General features: G+C 41.9%; 1 protein-coding gene across 2 annotated transcripts in view; it reads left to right on the forward strand.

Annotated features, from left to right (window-relative positions):
* The window catches only part of gabrb2b (gamma-aminobutyric acid type A receptor subunit beta2b), an 84439-nt gene that overhangs the window by 29828 nt on the left and 33095 nt on the right, over window positions 1-21516 (forward strand). For both annotated transcript variants that reach the window (XM_033651631.2, XM_078172567.1), the window contains one exon: window positions 7787-8007. In XM_033651631.2, the coding sequence (XP_033507522.1) occupies window positions 7787-8007 (221 nt within the window). The remainder of the gene's footprint in view (window positions 1-7786; window positions 8008-21516) is intronic.

The raw sequence follows: 21516 nt of genomic DNA on the forward strand, positions 1-21516 counted from the left end.
ACCCAACCAGACATTAACCACAGCAGCAGCAGATCAGAAAATACTCGTATGTGTTTATTTGAAGGACAATTACAACAATATGTTTTGCTTTTTAGTTTGTTAGGACGTGCCATTAAAAGAAAAAAAAAGAAAATGTCTATCTCCAGGGACAATTTAGCAATTACAAGACAAAAACAAAATTGGAACACTAATACATACACAAAGTAGGATTTGTAGGAGGGCTTGAACAGTCCAACTACAAACGTCCAATATTAGTTCTTCATGCTGTTCACAGCCCAAGAGAAGCCATGTGGTGCGGGGGTGGGGATGAGATGTGAGGGGTTAGTGGACAGGGCAGCTTGGAGGATGAGCGGGGCTGACGAGGTCAGAGTGGGCAGCTGGAACATCTTTTCTTGTTTTGATTTCCAATTGTTTATCACTGCTGGTGTATTTGGGGGGAAAAAAACAACAAAAAGGAGTTGGATTTTTTGTTTTACAGAGCAAATAATGCTACACATAGAGGCTGAGGCCCTTATGGATTGTTCATATATTTAAGGCCAATTAATGGTGCAGGGGAGTCTTGACAGGTGCAAAGTGTATGACTTGTTATTTATTTGAGCAATGTGAGGGGGTTACTAACAGTTTTGGCATTCGTGGCAGTCAAATCATGTCAGACTCAAGCTGTAACATCCATGGCATGACATGCCAATACGGGATTTTGCACAATTTGGCTGCCTGAAGGGCTGACTGACCCAGCATATACTGTAGATACCACATTGTCTGGAATCTTTGCCTCTGTCTGAGAAATCTGCCCACACAGTGACTCTGGCTGTAAAATGTGCCCTTTCAGTAATGACAACACAAAGTTGAAGTTTGATGGAGCACTTCTGGGAACACGTCATCTGGATGGGTCTACAGAGCGTGTGGGTTGAGGCCTTGTCACAGATTATGTGTTCAATTAAGAAACGTAGAGCTCCAGGGAGGAACATGAGGTCACCCATCAAGGGTTGACTCCTTGAGTGCCAGCTCCCACCCATTTACATGATAGAGCAGTCACTTTAAACTTCCCGCATCTCAGCTTACCTTACATCTTACTGTTAGTTGGTGGCCATTGCTACATTGCTCAGCTGCTACCTGTCATAGGTTTGTGTAGGATTTAGGGGGATATATTGACAGAAATGGAATATAATATAATATAATAAGTGTGTTTTCTTAAGTGTATAATCACTTATAAATCCGACCATCGATCCATTCATCCATCCATTTTCATCCACTTATCCGGGGCTGGGTCGTGGGGGCAGCAGGCCAAGCAACGCACCCCAGACATCCCTCTTCCCAGGAACGCTTTCCAGCTCCTCCTGGGGGACCCTAAGGTGTTCCCAGGCCAAATGAGATATGTAATCCCTCCAGCATGTTCTGGGTCTGCCTCAGGGCCTCCTATCAGTGGGACCTCCAACGGGAGGCACCCAGGAGGCATCCTGATCAGATGCCTGAACCACCTCAACTGACCCCTGTCGACGCAAAGGAGCAGCGGCTCTACTCCGAGCTCCCTCAGGATATCCGAGCTCCTTACCCTATCTCTAAGGCTGAGCCCAGCCACCCCACAAGAAAAGAAAAAGCATTTCGGCTGCTTTTATCTGCGATCTCATTCTTTCTGTCTCTATTAGGAGCTCATGACCATATGTGAGGGTTGGGACGTAGATGGACTAGTAAATTGAAAGCTTCGCCTTCGGGCTCAGCTCCATCTTCACCATGAAGGTCCAGCGGAGGTCCAGTCACTTGAAAATAAGAATCTTTTATTACCTTCAAATGAGCTGTTTATATCTACATAGAGGGTGGGTCAGGGTCCACGGAGTCCACAATGTTGCACTGCCATGTTTCTACAGTAGCCCAGAATGGACAAACGAAACACTGGCTCTAGATAGAGCCGTTTGTGTTTTTGTGCCAGCCACTGTACTTTGCAGTTGCTCCACGACAAGCTGAACACTATTGGACACTGGTTTTAATCACTGGGTCCGTTTGTTTTCGAGAGGACAGGACTTCCACAGATAAATTGGCTCCCAGAAAAACTTCCTGAACAATAAACTCTGAAGAATTCCTAAGTGAGAGTTCATACTTGGCACATGGGAGACGTTTCAGCTGGTTGTAAGCTGCAGTCTTCACCACTAGATGCCACTAAATCCCATACACTGCTCCTTTAAGCTTTTTTCCTGACTTATACTTAACCAAGTTACTCCAAACACTATCTCATAGTGATTCTACAGGTGTTAGGGTTTCATATCCAATGTGTAAATTTCAGTAAAAAATAATATTTCAGTCTCTAATTTCAGTATTTATTTTTCCCACTGAACACTGTACCACCGCCCACAGGTGCTTTCACTAATCATTGTACTAAAGTTTTTCATTCATGCTCCACAATCTGCATATTAACTATTTTCCAATCAGTGTAAATATCAGTTCCAGGCTTACATTTGACCCGAACTGCTTTCATATCAGAATGAACCCTAGCCATTGTTACTAATTGAGGCTTTTCTCCCATTTGTGGCTTGAGGTAAGATGTCACGAGATGACAGAGCAGGTTAGAGTACTTATTTCAGTATGCATTGGCAAATAATTGTAGGCTGTTCAATTTGCCTCTCACTCACTCAGATAGCTACAAGCTACGGCAGAGTGTTGATGACAGTGCCTCTCACAGTGTGCGCCGGCAGTGGGTCAGGTGAGCGAAGTCAGCACCCCGAATAGAGATGATCTTAAAGCGGTACAGCAGTGGAGCGCACCCTTGCAGGCTTTTAATGATGTTGTAGCTGGGATGTATGTGTCAAGTGTGCTGAGCAGCAGCATTAACTGTACTTTATACAGGTGTTTTACATAAAGGATACCTTTCTTGAAGGTTTGTTTTTTCGTCGCTGTTGTTTTTTCCCCCAGAACTTTACTGGTTTAGAGATTTTAAAAGACTCATCTGACAGTTGATTGATTAACTGACTGACTGACATATCACAATAGCTTGTGTATTTAATACGATCTGCAAGAAATGTATTTAACAAAAAGTCTTCAAAATGAGGGAACATTAAGGAAGCAGCAGGAAGCATGCTGTGGAAGTGGATATTAGTTATTAGTTATAATGGCTTCTCACATTCTGCAGTGGCTTTGAGTGCGAGAATATAATGATCACTTTCTATTGTCCTTTGCTTGGCAGCTTGGCAGTACGGCATATTCTGCACTCATAAATCCAACATCATTCATCCTGCATCATTCTCTGTCTCCTTTCCTTTCTCCTTCCATTTCTCTCCTGCTCTCTCTTTTCTCTCTCCGACATAGTTTATGTACTGATGCTCATTATGACTGTTGTTATGACAGCCTCCCTTGCACTTACATGCACACAGCTGCTGCAGTTATTCTGGTGATTTACAACCTCCTCCTCCCACAGAGAGAGAGAAAGAGAGGGGGCACACTATTGCTGTCTTTGAGGAGAGCTTTATGTTCACAGTAAAGTAGCCACAGTGGCACCTCCACAGAGCCCGTCCCACAAAGCAAACCACAACATCGTCAAGTAGATAGGCCTGCAGTAATAATAGGCTCTCAGGGATGACAATGGAAACATCCACCCTTTAATAATTACGCCACACGTCGCATGGCACCTTCTTACTTCACCATGGCTGTCAGTTTTTGTCTAACTTCTCACAGCTACTTAAGAGCACTTCAGATTCACAAAGTGGATTCAGTGGTGGGCAGAGTTGTTCATATGCCAGAATGGCTGATGGCCTTTACAAATGATGCCTATTATGAACACTGGGGCTGGCAAGTGATGTAATACACAAGATCATGAGCATGTTATCTAATCCCTGCTGTTACATACAGTATTGCAATGACATATTTTACATTGTAGTATTTACATATTGTATATACAGCGCCAGGTGAAAAATCACAGCTGCATTGTTTTCTTTTATCCCTGTACTGCCCTGGCTGTGATCCCTAAAACACAGCAAACACACACACTCACATGCATAGAATGAATTGACACACACATGCATGGGATTATCATACCTTTAAGATACATAGTGCATGTAAAAAATAATGATGTGTCTATAGATGGGATGCAGCGAGACACACGATAGATGTCACTTTCAGTGTGCCAGGAAGAGACGCCGTGTGCTTGTGTGCTTAGATGTGTGTACATGCTCACAAGAAAGCCTCTCTGATGTTTCATACATCACAGTAAACCCTCCTGTTTGATGTTGTGTATTGATGAGTGTAGCGCAGGTAGTTTAGGAGGACTACATGGCAACAAGCATCTCTTCAGCCACATGTGCTGCTGTGCACAGCGTGCCAGAGAGAGCAGAGTGTGAACTGTTACATAACCGTCGACCAGGGATGGAAGTGTTGGGAGGGCAGCACGTGCAGCCAAGGATCCGCTGGTGCGAGTGTAAAGCCACCCAGATATTAGACCGTTACAATTTCCAGCCTGCAAATTGCCTCATTTTTGGCATCTAACCTTTCATTAAGCCTCCACATACCTCACACTAACATAAATAAGGCATTTTAGTGTTTCTTTCATGTATGAAAAAAATGGGAGGTCCATCAATCCCACACATTTTGAAGCCTGAATTTAATGACTTTCCCCATTCCAAGTCCAATTACAGTGCTGAATGCTGGAATTGCCACTATACTATTTATGCCTCTTGAAAAACTCAATTCTTAAACTCGTGGCTGTCAGCACCCCAAGCCAAATAAGGTACAAACAACAACAACATGACAAAACCTATTTAAGTCAAACAAGGGCCTCGCTGAGAAAAGCTGCCCCTGTTTTCCTGACTCCATCCAGTCAATATCCAAGCCTCCAGTTCCCAAGGTGCTGTGGGATGTCAGATCTGTAGCCGACGGGCATATTCAAAAATGCATGTTCAGCCTCTTTGCCAGGAAGTGGATGTGCCAGTCATGACAAAAAAGTTCCCTGAGACAGCAAGTTTATTTAACTTAGTTTTTCATGGATGATTGGTAGGCTTCTTACTTCAGTGAGTTACATGAGCATCTGACTGCTGCCTTGACTGTTTTATCCTGTCCTAGATTTAGCATCAGGGAATTTTACTGCGAGCGATCAAACTGCCTCTATTTGTGTATAAATTATTAACCTATTGTATGTGTTTCGAGTTTTGTTTGTGTGTGTGTATGTGCATATGTATAGTTCAACCCTGAATTTTATGCTATGCTATGAATGCTTTGAATATGAATTTTAAGATTGTATGTAATTTACTAGCCTTTCTGTCTGTGTATTTTTTTTATTTTTTATTTTTTTGTATGCAAATACCATTATACAATTATTTCACTGCTTGAAAGGTGGTCTGGACACTAGGCTGTCCATGCAGTAAAACAGGCAAATACCTTTGAAACTGGTTGTGCTGAAAACCTACAACTACCAGAATGCACTGCGCTGTGCCCAACCAATCAACACTCTCACTGGTGGATGACATAATAAGAACCTGGACTTTTTTCCCACAGGAAACAGAATGGATGCCACATCTTTAATTACAGTTAAACCAATACATCCATGAGTAAAACGGTGAGCTGAAATCCATTTCTGAAAACATTTTAGGCAAGAGACTGGCAACACAGAAAATGAATTTTGGTTCATACTTGATCAGCACTGCATTGTTTTACAGTTGGATCACAGTTTGGCCTGCGCTTGAGAACAAGAGAGAGAAAGATGCAAGTCTATCTGGTGATCTGTTTCTATACTTCAGTCAGGACCACTTTAGTCAAAGAAAACTTTATGTCCTTTTGCAGTAGTATATTGGGTGACCTGGCTCTGTTCTGGGGCTTCTCTACGTTTCCTAGCCTCTTCCACATAACTACACGAAAAGCCTAAAGCAGGGAGAGCAAACCTCTCTGCCCTTCCACGCGCAAGCGAGGAAAGTCAGAGGCAGAGAGAGCAAACCTCCCTGCCCTTCCATGTGCCTACATGGAAAGCCTTAGACAGAGAGAGCAGCAGCAAAGACCCCCAGGAACACAACAGAGCAGCATCAGTGACAAACAGAAATGACACTGATAAGTCAGACACAGCATGAAAAGGAGGAGCTGGGGTGGAGGCGGGTTGCAAAGCAGCTTGCAGAGGAAGCAGCGACAGTAGGCAGGCCAGAGCAGTTTAAATAGGGCGCCCTGAATGAGATTCGCAATTGGTTGCATAGAGAGGAATCATGTGATCTATCAGCTGACTCCCTTCCATCAGTCAGCTGCTCCATCAGTTGATTGGGCTGTCTGAGATCAGCGGATGTAGCTGGGATGTGAGCTGAGCTTGACATCGTGCCCTGCCTGAACTCTTAATGTATAAATTCTGTGTGTTTCTTAACATAGTAGCTAAGTGGGTAGAGCGGACATCCCATGTACAAAGGCAGTGTCCTTGATGCAGCATCCATGGGTTCAATTCCATCCTGCGGTCCTTTGCTGCATGTCATCCCCTCTCTCTCTGAATACTGTCCTTTCAATTAAAGGCAAAACCCCCCCAAAAATAATCTTAAAAAAATCATTTGCAAAGCTGAAATATTTTGAGACCTGCATAGATACATTAATGTTTGCTAGTTAGCTTGTTACTTCTTGCAGGAGCAGTGATACATTTATTTCCACAATACTGCCACCAACTGTTGATTAGTAAAACTGCATGATAGCCAGAATGATCATTGCATCTCCCTGCATGCACATGTGCATATGTTTGTGCACGTGCTTGTGAAGCATGACGAACAAATAATGCAGAAGAACACTCAAAGCATCGCTCTGAAACAGAGCTACTGGTCAAATATTCCACAGTGTGCCTCTACATGCTCGAATGAAAAAAAATACACACAAGCTTGCCTCAGTACAAGCACGTTTCTTCTTCATCCTACCCATGCCTATGATAAAGACAAACATGCATATTACATCCAATAGACTTTGATGTCTGCCTCTGCTATGTAAAGCGGACGTATACAGTCCCTCAAAGGCGATGTGCTGTCTGTGTGCGACTTGATGTGATGCGAGAGGATGGTCTGCCATTCTAGTCGTGGGAGGACAAACATACGGAAATGGGTGAATATGTTGTGCAAGAACAACGCAGTGAGCTCATTTCAGAAGCAATATTTAATCCCAGTAAGACAGCTACTGTCAAAGCAAATAGAGCATATAGGAGATATTTTGTAAAACAGATTTTTAAGGTTGCTTGGAGGTTATTTTCATTTGTTCGGAACATGTGGTCTCTCTCTCTCTCTCTCCCTCTCTCTGTATGGATGTCACATACACACAAACACACACAATAAACCAAGCAAGCAAGCTGCACACATATTTTTATCATATATTACCAGACCCAAACTGACACACATACACACACACACACTAACCAGACCCGAACCATCTGTCTCTCTCTGTCTTTCCCCCCCTCTCTGACACATACACACTCTTTCACACTGTCTGTTTAAACCTCATGTTTCTATGAAAAGAAGGAATTCCCCGTTGCTTTGTACTGAGAGTTTTTGGCCTGTACTCCTACTGTTCCATTTGCTTTTAAGTGAACTTCATCCAATATTGAAGCCTAGTCTGGTCTAATCTAAGAGCTTGCAATAGGAAAGTGTTACAGGGCAGTAAAAATGGTCGCTTTTTTTGGAATAACTGTGTCTTCCCTCTCTTTTCTCTTCCTATCTCCCCTATTTTACCCAACTCTCTTCCTCCATTATCCCGGGCCAATTCATCTGTCTCCTTCCCCTTTGATTTTCTGGCTCTTCCCCTCCCTCCTTCCCTCCCTCCCCCCTCTCTGTCCTCCTCTGCTCCCTTTGTGCTCTTTCAGGACTACACTTTGACGATGTACTTCCAGCAGGCCTGGCGAGACAAACGGCTGTCCTACTCCGAGATCCCCCTCAACCTGACCTTAGATAACCGGGTGGCTGACCAGCTCTGGGTCCCCGACACCTACTTCCTCAACGACAAGAAATCATTTGTCCACGGAGTCACAGTGAAAAACAGAATGATCCGACTGCACCCGGACGGCACCGTACTGTACGGTCTAAGGTGAGATTTTAATCTCTTGAAACAACATTTTTGACTACACAACAAACACAAAGTGTTTACATGTGCAAATAAACCCAAGAATCCATAATATCTCCCACATGCTGCCAAAGTACAGCACCAGATAATGATAGACTACGCTGCACAAATTATAGTAATTTCTGCTTCATGTTGTCAAACACTTCACAGTTAATCTTTTGTCAGTGTACTTTCTATCTTCAAAATCAAACAAACAACTTGGGAGGAAAAAAACAAACTTCTCCCAACTTTAATATAACAATGAGTCAATGATTGCTGCATCAGACTCAGTCGGTAATTAGCTCATTAGAGCCAGATGAAGAAAACTACTGATGTGAGGTGCATCTTTGCCCCCGGGCGAAAATTAGAATGTTGATGAAGTGACCTACTTGTGTCCTCATTTGCAGGACATGTGCACAACACCAACTAGAGGCCTCTGCAACACTAATTCCAACTCTTTTTACAAAGTCTGCATAATTTTTATCATCACCAAAAGTGTAAAAATGGCATTTGTAAAGTTCAACCTTTGGTGGGCATTTTGTTCTGCTGCAGCAGGCATATTTGCTCCGTAAATTGCGTTTCATGTAGAGAAAATAATTTTTTCCCCTAAAAGAAAGAAATCTAGACTTCATCGTTGTGCCCCTTTGCATTAAATAGTTGGAATGCTCTCTCAGATGGAAAATCTTTATACAATCTTTTTAAAGTGTTTATTTGCGTAAAGAAGTTACTTCATCATTCTATCATGGACAGGCGGTCACAATGACGAACAGCTACACAGCAGCCTGCTACACAGGGGCCAGACTTTGAACAACCTACATTAGTTTTCCCACTCATGTTTCCTTCTGCAGTTACAAACAAATGTCTTGTGTTACAGCACGGCTTGCTGAATTAATGACCAAACAAACATCCACTGGGAAACAATGCACTGTTGCTGTAGTTTAATGTCAGTTTGCAGGATAGATGGTGAATTAGCTGGTCAGCTGCAACACATTAGCCTCAAAACTTTACTGCAAAAGCCATCATGGTCAGTCTAGGTACGGATTTTATGCTTACTCCTCAATAATACTGATAGTGATGGGTGGACTGATTCTTTTTAAAGTATTGGTTCATTTGAGCTGATACATGTCTGTGTATCAAACTTTAAAATTGTTATACTTTTTGCAAAATATGGTGTCAGTATACTACCTGCCTGTTCAAGCTAGTGCCACCTGCCCACAAAACATCTCTTCTATGCATTACCAGCCATCACTTATAAGTTTACATTAACGAAGACAGAATATTCATTTTAGTTCTTTTATCCAGCGTACCACTTAATAGCCTATGTAAGCTCCATGTGATGTTACAGAAATGTCACTGACCAACAACCTGTTTTCTTTGTGGGGCAGGTAGCAGACATCCCAGTTACCTCCGAAGCCTTGTGCTGCATTTATGTGGTGTTGGAATAATCTGATAAACAACTTCCCAATCATATTTCATGGCTCACCTGATCCGTTTCCTTCGCTCTTTGTTATCAACATGGTCATCACATCTTCTTTGTAACATCCAAGTTGTTCTCAGACAACACATTCTCACTCCGACCTTGTCACATACCGACGTTTGGTCATGGGCTTTCAACATCCAGATACGACGTGCAAGGTACCCTTGATGCGTTGGTTGTTGACATTATGGGACGCCATGTCAAGTTCTTGACATGCACTGTCATTTGGCTTAGGTAACAAGAGCACGTGTTAGGTTTAGGAAAAAAGAACAGGGTTTGGCTATATTTTTGGGGAACATGAACACTGCTCTCCCAGGTACAAGTCAGTGTTTGTTGGACCCATCCACCACAGCTCCCACCCATCCTACTCGGACTTTCACCACCTTAACTTTCGTTCTCGTATCATGCTGACATTAAAAGTTTTTTCGTCAACGACTTCAGAGTGAGACCAGGTTGTCCCACAGCCCAATTTAAAGCTTGTGAACACACCTAAGTAGGAAGAATGACCATCAGAGCAGCACATGAATGCACCATTGGCCTTGGCTGGCCAAAGTTTCGACTCGAGTCTGATTCAGTTGCCTCTTGTTCACTTTCCATATCAGGCAGTGTAAGCAGTACAATCAGTGAGTGGGAAAAGTCTGGGATTCATGAGCACTCAGACGTTCGACAGGCTGACCCGTTGCGTACTGCACACTAAAAAAGTTGTTCAAAAGATTTGCTCATTCATTTTCCCCATCACTAACAACTTAACAAAACACAGTTTCACCTTGACTTGTGAGCCATGCAGCTTCCAGCCCAAGTTTGTTTCCTTTTTCTCTCCGTTCTCCTGTTGTTGCTCTATGCACCCTTTCAGAGGCTGAGAGAAAAAGAACATTTTATATACTCCACCATAGACTTCTTTTTCTCCAGCTAATAATGAATTGAACACTGATTTTAGTTCGACTTTGAATGAAATTTTGTCAGGTGATTGAAACATCAATTCATCTTAGTCATGCTCTCTATCAGAGAACAACTGTTTGTAATTTTTACGATCCTCTCAAACTGAGTTTCTCAGAAAATGAGAGCGCGTTTGTTTGTCAGGGCTGCAAAGACTGGAGTTCTACTTGAGAGAAAAATCAGGTTTGACCTTTTCTTTGTAAATATTCTTCTGGGAGACCACTTTAGATGACATTCAGAATATTTCCGCAAGCTTTTGCATGTGTGAAATGTTAATATGACACGTCCCATATGTTTTCCAGTTGCCAGAAACAAACCCCCAATTGTACAATATAAATTGATTGACCCATTCCACCGAGTTTCAACCTCTCAAAGTTAACATGATTACAGTGCACTTCTCACACCTCACTGATGTCTCATCAGTTCATTTTGCAAATAGGCCTCAGATGCCCAAACTATAAAAAGTTATTGAAAATCATAACATCTTAATGGCCATCATGGCAGCGCGTTGGCACTGCTGCGGGAGAGTGAAATTAAATAAAGAGAGGGAGAGACAATGAGACAGAGAAGGAGAGAGAGGGGTGTTAAGGAGAGGATTAGAAAGAAATCTTGTCAGTATTGCTCTCTTTGGTCTTCTTCATCACCGCTGTCTGTCTCCATTACCCACCCAGTGCCCTGTTACAGTGTTCAGCATGTTGTAGTTTGCTCCGGTTTCTTACATAAAGTTACATCGTGTCTATTTTACGGCCTTTGTGTCAACCAAAAAAAACATCTCTGTCACTGATGGGAGAAATTTGCTGAAGTCCAAGTGATTCTGAATACTTGAATGGCAAGAAAAAGGTAAACAGTTGCTGGACATGGTGAGTGCTGCAGTTAGAGAAGAAGGAAGAGAGCAAGAGATAATGATACAAGTCTTAAGGAGGAAGAATAAGTGCAGCACATAATCCATCTGGCAGCTACTTGCCTACTTGGACTAAAATCCTGATCTCTATCTCACAGCAACAATCACATTTTACTTTTCATGGAACAAGTGCTAAGACCTTGAGTTAAAGAAAGCAAGGAAAAGAAACTGTCAGAATGACGCTGAATATATTCCTGATTCCTGACACTTGAAGACTTTTCTGCCAAACAAAGGCACAATAATTAGATCCCTAAGTGTATTATTGCAAGGGAGCAAGGGACCTTCACTTGAACACAGTGTTCAATTATGCCAGTGCATTCACGAGTGCAAAGTCAATTAGAATCAGATTTTTTGGAATTATTTCTTTTGCGGTCTGATACATTTTATTGCCTTCAGATTAAATCAGAAGTCCCCTGGTAGAAGCCAAATCCTGCTGTCAAACTTACAGTTGGTTTACCGACATAACCATTCCTTCTGGATCATAGCCGGGTTTTGAGTAATTTGCAGACGCTTGATTTGATGAAAAAAATAAATATGTAGCACATCAGATTCCAACACACAGTAAATACAGCATCAAGGGGAGTGCTTGGTGAGTTAGAAGTTGTTTGATGATGTCGGTTTTTTAATCTTTAAAGGTTTATTGGGAATAAAAGAATTTTCTAAATCAAGTCGGTGACATCCTGGACATTCTGTACCCTAAATACTGCCACTCCCCGAGGAAATCAATGTGACATTGGAAACTTCAGCAACTTCCGCTACTCATTTGATCATCGTTTGACTGTTGCGTTGAAGTGCGTCCCTGTTACATCAGAGCCGACACGCTCATTGCCTTGAACATCAAAAGTTGACAAAAGCGCACAGAAGACAGCTAGAGAGGCAACAGCAGACTGCGAGGGTCAGATTATGCTGAAATGGAACTCAAATAGAACAAATCATCCCTGTGTCAGGCCATTTGAGTTGAAACAGATAACCCACAGTATCAACCCAGCCATTGAATCCAATAGGCCTATGCAAATGAAAAATCCATAATCACTCAGAATACGGGTTCCACATTTCCCATGCACTGCCCAAGTTCTGACTATAGTCAGTGCAAATATTACTTTGGATGAAGTGGGATTAGAGTGAAACTGGGAGAAGAAATCCATCACCCTTGACACTCAATATCATGTAAGTAGGATGACCGGATTTTTCCAAATCCTAAATTGGGTCATGGGATCTTGTGCATGTCAATGAGTGCAGCACATGCAGATACAGCATATTACTGTCCCCACCGGAGTCTAATACAAATCATGTAGTTATTTAATTTATTATGCCAATAAATTAGATTAGACCACATGAAACTTTAATGGTCCCTGAGATGAAAAATGGGTTATTGCGGAAGCTAGTAGTAAAACCATACACCAAAGAAAATCAAATATGAATAATAATAGGGGTTATGCAAATTAGAATCACTACACTCTGACTGATAAGGATACAAATGTGAATAACAATATGTGAAATTACAAATAAATTGATTCGGAATCTCAGCTCAGGGACAATGTTGGTATATTTCTCTGAGCACTGACATTTTGGGAAATACACTTATTTGCTAGTTGAGAATACAATGAGAATATTGATGCCAGTCTGTGCACTGAGAATAGAGCTAGTGCTATAAAAACTGAAGGCAGTAGGGTAATAGCATGACTTTATTTAAAGTTTAAAAAAAGAGATACGCCTAATAAACACCTCTAAAGTGCACCAGCAAAGACGTGTCTCGTTTGATTAGTCCGTACACAAAGAGAAATGTAAAGAAGCCAATTTGTGGTTTTAGGCGGAGTTACGTGCTGGAACTATTTCTAAGTATTTCTAAGTGAACAACAGCCAGGCGTCGTGACTTCCCAGGGTCACGGTTGTCCTAATGAGGTTGCCAGGCAACCAGCGGAGATGCTGCACAGTAATGGTGAGCGTTTGAACAGTTGCAGTATGTAACTCCCCCTGAAACAAGTGCCATCTGAGTGCAATGAGTCAGCAACGTGAAAAACAGCGACAATTGTGATGACAAGCATTAAGTTACCTGGTATATAAGTGAAACATTATCATTCTACTTTCTGTAAAAGTTTTACAAAATCGAAATGATCGGGAGTGACGGCAGCCCAGTTGCCAGAAGAAAATGTTTGCATTACATGTTTCTGAAAACCACGAATATATTACATTTGCACATATTACACCTGTTAACGTTTCTAAAATGACGTTATATATTATGACTTTTGTCATTAGGAGGTGGTGGGGATGGTGGATGGAGAGTCACCTCAGTGAGACGCCTGCCCAGCTGCAGACCACTCTTTGAAACCAGCAACACCAGTTGGTTATTGGCAACCCTTCGCGGCATTTCTATCAGTGCTTTTGGCACCAAACCTGGATGTTTTTATTGGCACGTTGCAGCATTTCCCAGCAGCTTTTGTGCCACCAAACGTGGGTGTTTAAGCCGAAACCTGATCTTTTCCTAACCAAAACTAAGTGATTTATGTGCCCAAACTTAACCACACCTTCACTACAGCTTTGTTGACAAACCTTAAGTTTCAAGGTATCCACTACAAAGTAATGTACACATGTTACAAATCCGTGGTTTGCAGAAATTTACCATATGAACCTTTTTTTCTAGTGATTGGGTCGTTGGCAGACAGCAATGCAACCTCAAATAAATGGTAAATGGTCTGCACTTGTATTCGCTTTTCTAGTCTTCCGACCAACCACTCAATGTGCTTTTACACTACAAGTCACATTCACCCATTCACACATACACATTCACACACTGGTGGCCAAGGCTACCATACATGTTGCCACCTGCTACACAGTAACCACTCACACACCAATCGGACAGCCATTGGGAGCAATTTGGGGTTCAGTATCAAGGATACTTGTGGAGGATAGGATACGTGGACTGTTGGACGACCCACTCTACCGCTACCTCTACCTGAGCCACAGCCGTTATTGATTAACAACTTAAAGAAATCACATCACGTTTTGATGAACAGACTCTGGGGATGTAATTTGTTTTTGCCCATCATTACAAAATTTTGAGGTGCGTGTGACGAGGGAAAAAAAAGTGTTCTTCCTACAATTACTACGTCTGACCCATTGCTCATAGTGGTGCTCATACAGTAGTAATCTGTGCATCATTTTTAATACTTAAATTGGCACAGCATTACCATATAGATATTGTAATAAGGAAATCGTGGCTACATTATCTGTTAATGCAAACCGCAAGATGCAGTTGAAGCGAGGGATCTTCTTAGTGAGGCTCTTTATTGGAAATGTAATCGAATGCAGCGAGTCCACAGATGCTGATAATAGAGAAAGCCACACATACAGAGAATGTATAAATAGCTGATGAAGATTCACACACACAGTTACTGTATTTACCACTGAACTGCCAATTCATCCCAAGGCTTCATTATGGTGGCGAAAACGCAAACAGCACCGACCCTCTTTGTGGGCTGATATGCATTTATGTGCACACATCTGTACCACCTCCACACTGATCTTCAAAATTAAAGCCACCATTTCAAGGGCATTCTTTTACCGGTGAAGAAACAACTGTGAATAGCTGAAATTGACTTCAGGAAGTATAATAACGATGCAAAAGCAAATCATAACAAACAACAAAAGTGCTGTATTTTTCAGACAGGTAGGCCACTTCTGAAGGAGGGTCGTCTTTGTTCTTTATCGGGGTTATTTGCTGCAGGATGGGCCTGTATATTCTTATGTGTTTGTCACTGAGGAGTGGTGAGCGCATGGACACGGCAATAAAATCTGATTTGAATACTCAATATCGAGTTGACTAAACATTAAATGCAAGGCAGTAAATGTCAAACATAATATTTTGCCTTCCAACAATAAATAGCAGTGATATTTTTGTTGTTGTTGTTGTTGAGTATGTAATTAACGTTACAGCAGCCAAGTGATTTGGTTCCGTGGGCATCCTACTCCCTATGTTTTCTTGGTAGGCTGTAGGTGGGAACCAGCTGGCTATAGAGGATGAGTTATCATTATCTTAAATATCAAATAATGCAGCTCTGGCATGTCGTGTCCCTGAATGACATTTGTAAAGAATATGCAGGCAGTAGTATTCAGATCCTTTATGAAAGCGTGTGGCTGTAGCACAATGTAAAAAATACTGCACTGCAAGTATAAAGCACAGGGGAACTAATAGCCAGTGTGAGTTTGGATGAGATCATCATGAGACAGTTTAGTTCAATTTAATCCCTCTGTCCTTAGGACCCTCGCAGCGCATAAGGGAAAAACTCCCCCCAAAAAAACCTTTAACAGGGGAAAAAAATGGTAGAAACCTCAAGAAGAGCAACTGAGGAGGGATCCCTCTTCCAGGACGGACAGATGTGCAATAGATGTAGGAGGCATCTGGCAGGACCACGGCAGCAGTGCAACCACACACGTCAAGTTAACCTGAGAGACAGTGGAGCACAAAGGCTCCGGAGAAGAAGCCGAGTTACTGACATGCAGTACGGCAGAGTTAGTGAGATGCAGTAACAGAACATGAGAGAGAGAGAGAGAGAGAGAGAGAGAGAGAGAGAAGGAGAGAAGGTGCCCGGTGTATTATAGGGGGGTCCTCCGGCAGACTAGGCCTAAGTCAGCCTAACTAGGGGCTGGTACAGGGCAAGCCTGAGCCAGCCCTAACTATAAGCTTTATCAAAGAGGAAAGTCTTAAGTCTAGTCTTAAATGTGGAGACGGTGTCTGCCTCCCGGACTGCAACAGGAAGATGATTCCACAGGAGAGGAGCCTGATAGTTATAAACTTACCCTAAGTATGTAAAATTGAAATCTACAAGTAACTAAAATACTAGAAAATATTGCTGTAAAAAGTAGAAATAGAGACATACAATACAATACAATACAATACAATATTACTCAAGTAAAGTAGAAGTATGCCAAAAACAGTACTTCAGACACGGACATGTATGGGGCAGAGTTGATTTTCTCTGAAAAGGCAAAAAACTTGCAATGAATACTATAAATACTACACTGTTGTACCTTTGGAACTAAAAGTAACCCTTCAGACATGGTACCAAGACCCTCTGTCCATTTAGCATTTCCACTGCAAACAGTACCCTTAAAAGATGTGGGGTTGTTGTCACTCACTGCTCTGTCCAGCTCTCAATGTATTTCCCCCTAGATGTACCTGGTTTATTGTTCGCCGAACGAGGTTACACACCAACATTTTCAAAAAGAAAATAGAACAGACTGCAGTGAAAGTCTCTCTCAATGGGATATTTAAAAATAGCAGGTTTGTGCATGAAGTCCTTCTCAGGCAAGCTCAGGGGTTTAGTGTTGCCGGAGCCCATAGGAACAACACTCTGTGGCACTTTTTTTTTCTCCATGTGAGAAATAGAATACATATACATATAATATATATATATATATATATATATATATATATATATATATATATATATATACAGTACAGGCCAAAAGTTTGGACACACCTTCTCATTCAATGCGTTTTCTTTATTTTCATGACTATTTACATTGTAGATTCTCACTGAAGGCATCAAAACTATGAATGAACACATGTGGAGTTATGTACTTAACAAAAAAAGGTGAAATAACTGAAAACATGTTTTATATTCTAGTTTCTTCAAAATAGCCACCCTTTGCTCTGATTACTGCTTTGCACACTCTTGGCATTCTCTCCATGAGCTTCAAGAGGTAGTCACCTGAAATGGTTTCCACTTCACAGGTGTGCCTTATCAGGGTTAATTAGTGGAATTTCTTGCTTTATCAATGGGGTTGGGACCATCAGTTGTGTTGTGCAGAAGTCAGGTTAATACACAGCCGACAGCCCTATTGGACAACTGTTAAAATTCATATTATGGCAAGAACCAATCAGCTAACTAAAGAAAAACCAGTGGCCATCATTACTTTAAGAAATGAAGGTCAGTCAGTCCGGAAAATTGCAAAAACTTTAAATGTGTCCCCAAGTGGAGTCGCAAAAACCATCAAGCGCTACAACGAAACTGGCACACATGAGGACCAACCCAGGAAAGGAAGACCAAGAGTCACCTCTGCTTCTGAGGATAAGTTCATCCGAGTCACCAGCCTCAGAAATCGCAAGTTAACAGCAGCTCAGATCAGAGACCAGATGAATGCCACACAGAGTTCTAGCAGCAGACCCATCTCTAGAACAACTGTTAAGAGGAGACTGTGCCAATCAGGCCTTCATGGTCAAATAGCTGCTAGGAAACCACTGCTAAGGAGAGGCAACAAGCAGAAGAGATTTGTTTGGGCCAAGAAACACAAGGAATGGACATTAGACCAGTGGAAATCTGTGCTTTGGTCTGATGAGTCCAAATTTGAGATCTTTGGTTCCAACCGCCGTGTCTTTGTGAGACGCAGAAAAGGTGAACGGATGGATTCCACATGCCTGGTTCCCACTGTGAAGCATGGAGGAGGAGGTGTGATGGTGTGGGGGTGTTTTGCTGGTGACACTGTTGGGGATTTATTCAAAATTGAAGGCACACTGAATCATCATGGCTACCACAGCATCCTGCAGCGACATGCCATCCCATCCGGTTTGCGTTTAGTTGGACGATCATTTATTTTTCAACAGGACAATGACCCCAAACACACCTCCAGGCTGTGTAAGGGCTATTTGACCAAGAAGGAGAGTGATGGAGCGCTGCGGCAGATGACCTGGCCTCCACAGTCACCGGACCTGAACCCAATCGAGATGGTTTGGGGTGAGCTGGACCGCAGAGTGAAGGCAAAGGGGCCAACAAGTGCTAAACACCTCTGGGAACTCCTTCAAGACTGTTGGAAAACCATTTCAGGTGACTACTTCTTGAAGCTCATGGAGAGAATGCCAAGAGTGTGCAAAGCAGTAATCAGAGCAAAGGGTGGCTATTTTGAAGAAACTAGAATATAAAACATGTTTTCAGTTATTTCACCTTTTTTTGTTAAGTACATAACTCCACATGTGTTCATTCATAGTTTTGATGCCTTCAGTGAGAATCTACAATGTAAATAGTCATGAAAATAAAGAAAACGCATTGAATGAGAAGGTGTGTCCAAACTTTTGGCCTGTACTGTATATATATACATATATATATTTTTTAACGTTTGAAGATCCACTAAAAGTGTATGTCATCCAAGAGAGACAAAAAATAAAACAACTAAAGTAATAGTCAAAGTTTTCACATTGAAATTTAAAGTGTGTTGATGGATTCACATCGTCAACTCATGCGTTGAGCAACATTACAAGTAAACGCTCCACCTCAAAAGTCGACGGCAGTCAGCTCAGTGAAATAAGTTAATTCTCTACAGCTGCTGCGAGAGGCAGCAAAACATCCTTTATTTGTATAGTTATAGTTTACTAATAATAATGATAAACTTTATTTATATAGCATCTTTCATACAAGAAATGCAGCACTAAGTGCTTTACAATAAGGGCAGTATAAGCATGAAAATAGACAGAATGTACATAAAACAGCAGATTCATAAAATCATAGAATTGTAAAACTATAAATCATAAAATCAAGTAAGAAAAGAGTTGCAGCAGTGTGAAGTGTAAAAAGAAAGTAAAAGCATAAAAAGAAAGAGTTTCAGACCTGTATCAGTGAAACTCGGAGATACGTTTTTAGCTCTATAGGTGCTCCATAGCTGTGGGGCGTAATTGACAAAGGCTGCATCCCTGATCTTCTTCCGGCTGTTGCTGGGAACCTCCAATAAACCAGCAGCAGATGATCGCAGTGTTCTAGGAAGCAAATAGTTTACAAGGGAAATAGCGATGTAGCTTGGTCCCAGCCCATTTAGGGCTTTGTATACAAGGAGGAGGACCTTAAAATCAATTCTAAATGTAACAGGAAGCCAGTGCAGAGCAGCTCAGACTGGCCTGATGTGCTCTCTCCTCTTGGTTCTGGTTAGTAGCCAAGCTGCAGAGTTTTGAATGAGCTGAAGTCTCTCAATGGTGTTTTTTGGGAGGCCAATATACTAATGTAAAACTAATGTAAAACTTACCATGGTATGAACAGTGGTTACAAAGCCAGCCATGACTCAGCCCTGAGCAGAGTGACCGTCGGCTATTGACCAATCAACAGACTGCAGTGTTCACAGCTTCACCTTTAAGTACCAGATCTGTGTGCTAGGTACCCCAACAGAAGGGGTGACCAAAAATAGGGACGTTACGGAACAGTTCCACTGGTACCATCCACAACTTTTCGCAGTGGAAATGGACAAAATGTGTACCAAACTGAACTGTACCGCAGTGTACTGCTTGGTGGAAACAGGGCTATATACCACAATTAAAGTTATACTATTCAAGAATTGTCGATCATGGTTTGTAAACACAACTTTCAAACTTGGCTCATCTTTCCCACACTGCTTGTATGTAACCTGCAAGCTACTGTAGATAGTGCTGGACCTAGCATGTTCAGCATCCTGGGCAAGCTTCCCCTGGTGCCACCTCACACCCCCACCCAAAAAACATGTATTCTTATCATCAACATTTATTGTATTTATTGCAATTTAATCAAACAATTAAAGTGGTACGAACATGTACAAATTTTAACCCCTCCTTTTTTATATTTGTACTGCTGCTTGGTTTGCTTTTGCCTTTTCATTTTCTCTTACTCTAATTGTCTCCACATACACTCCACTCCACTATACCCACCAGTGCTCTAGCATTAGATCTTCGGATCACTCTTGTGTCTATATGTTGTTTTCAAGAAAAAGTAGATGTGTGTCCTGTGTGTCGGTTCCAAGTATGTGACCAAGAGTCAACACATTTACTTGGACTGAATCCCAATGACTGCTGTGGAAACCCTTCAGGCTACTTGGCCCTGATTTGACCTCACAAGTTTGATCCATCCAGGAACAGAGTCTTCGAGCTCAATCTGGTAAATATAGAGGGTCACTGCAGGTGATGCAACATATGGGGCTCAGTTGGTGCAGTTGGCAGTGTCCTCAGGCGGTAACCAGGCAACCAAGGACTACACTAAGACTGAGCGAGAAATGTGGCTGTGCATCATTTAATGGATGGGACAAGCAGGGGAAAGTATGTGAGGGTAAATGGAGAGCCAGACAGCTGCAAACACAAACAGGCACTTACCTTCACAGACAAACAAATCCACAGAGTGACAGCAACACCACAAACATGCACAGGGGCACGAACACGCACACATAACCCCACACAAACATACCAAACCTTTACCTTTCCCACACTGTCTTTTTAAAGACTCTGCCAGAGGCTCTTGCTCTCAGTTCTACGCCGCTGACTCCATCTTGACACAGAGATCACAAAGTTGCCAGAAAGTAACTGGCAATTTACTCCTTGGTTAAACACTTGGAAGCCACAGAGCCTCATCACCAGCAGCAAATCCATCAGAGAGAGAAATAAATGCTGACAAAGACAGGGGACAAGAAAGAAAGAAAAGGAGAATCCATCTAAACCTCTTAGGCTCAAACAACCTTCCCGTCTCACTCTGGGGGGTGGAAACCCCTGAGGTGTGTAATATGAAACAGCATGTTAATGCTAGAACTCTTCCCTTTGAACTTCTTTATTGCTATTAAAAGGCGCCGTTATGATAGTCCCCTCACCGTCTCACCTGACATACTCTGTCCTCAAATATTCTCTCATCTCCTCTCGTTTCATCATTTCACTCCTGTGGTCTCCTTTTCCTCGCTTCCCTCGCTTCATGTGGATATTTACAGAGCCATCAAAACAGGCTCTTTGCCAGTGAAATATCAAAATAGGCTTGTAAAATAAACCATTGTGACTGTCTGTAGGAGAAGTTGTACACTTTGTACTCAATGTAAACACAAATTCTTTGAACAAACAGCCAGTGGACATTCGTTATCTGAGTGCAAGAGGTTGCTCGCGAGGAAAACAGCCTTTTAATGACCATTATAATTATTTTTTCCTCTTTATGAGCCTTAATAGCCACCCACCATAAACCGTATGTTCCCCAAATTTAATTGGAGACCTTCTGTAGCTTTTGCACTCTGCTAAAGTAACATGATGTCAAAAAGTTAGGATGATTATAAACATCATCACAAAAGTTGCAATAGTTAAAAGACAGACTGGAAGAGAAAAAGAGTTATCAGTATTTCTACTGATATTGGGGGAATCCTTCTTTAAAAAAATATATGACATTGAGTGTTTTACTTGCCGTCTTAGACCTTATAATCT

This window comes from Epinephelus lanceolatus, chromosome 11 (genome assembly GCF_041903045.1).
Source record: "Epinephelus lanceolatus isolate andai-2023 chromosome 11, ASM4190304v1, whole genome shotgun sequence".
Classification (NCBI taxonomy): Eukaryota; Metazoa; Chordata; class Actinopteri; order Perciformes; family Serranidae; genus Epinephelus; species Epinephelus lanceolatus.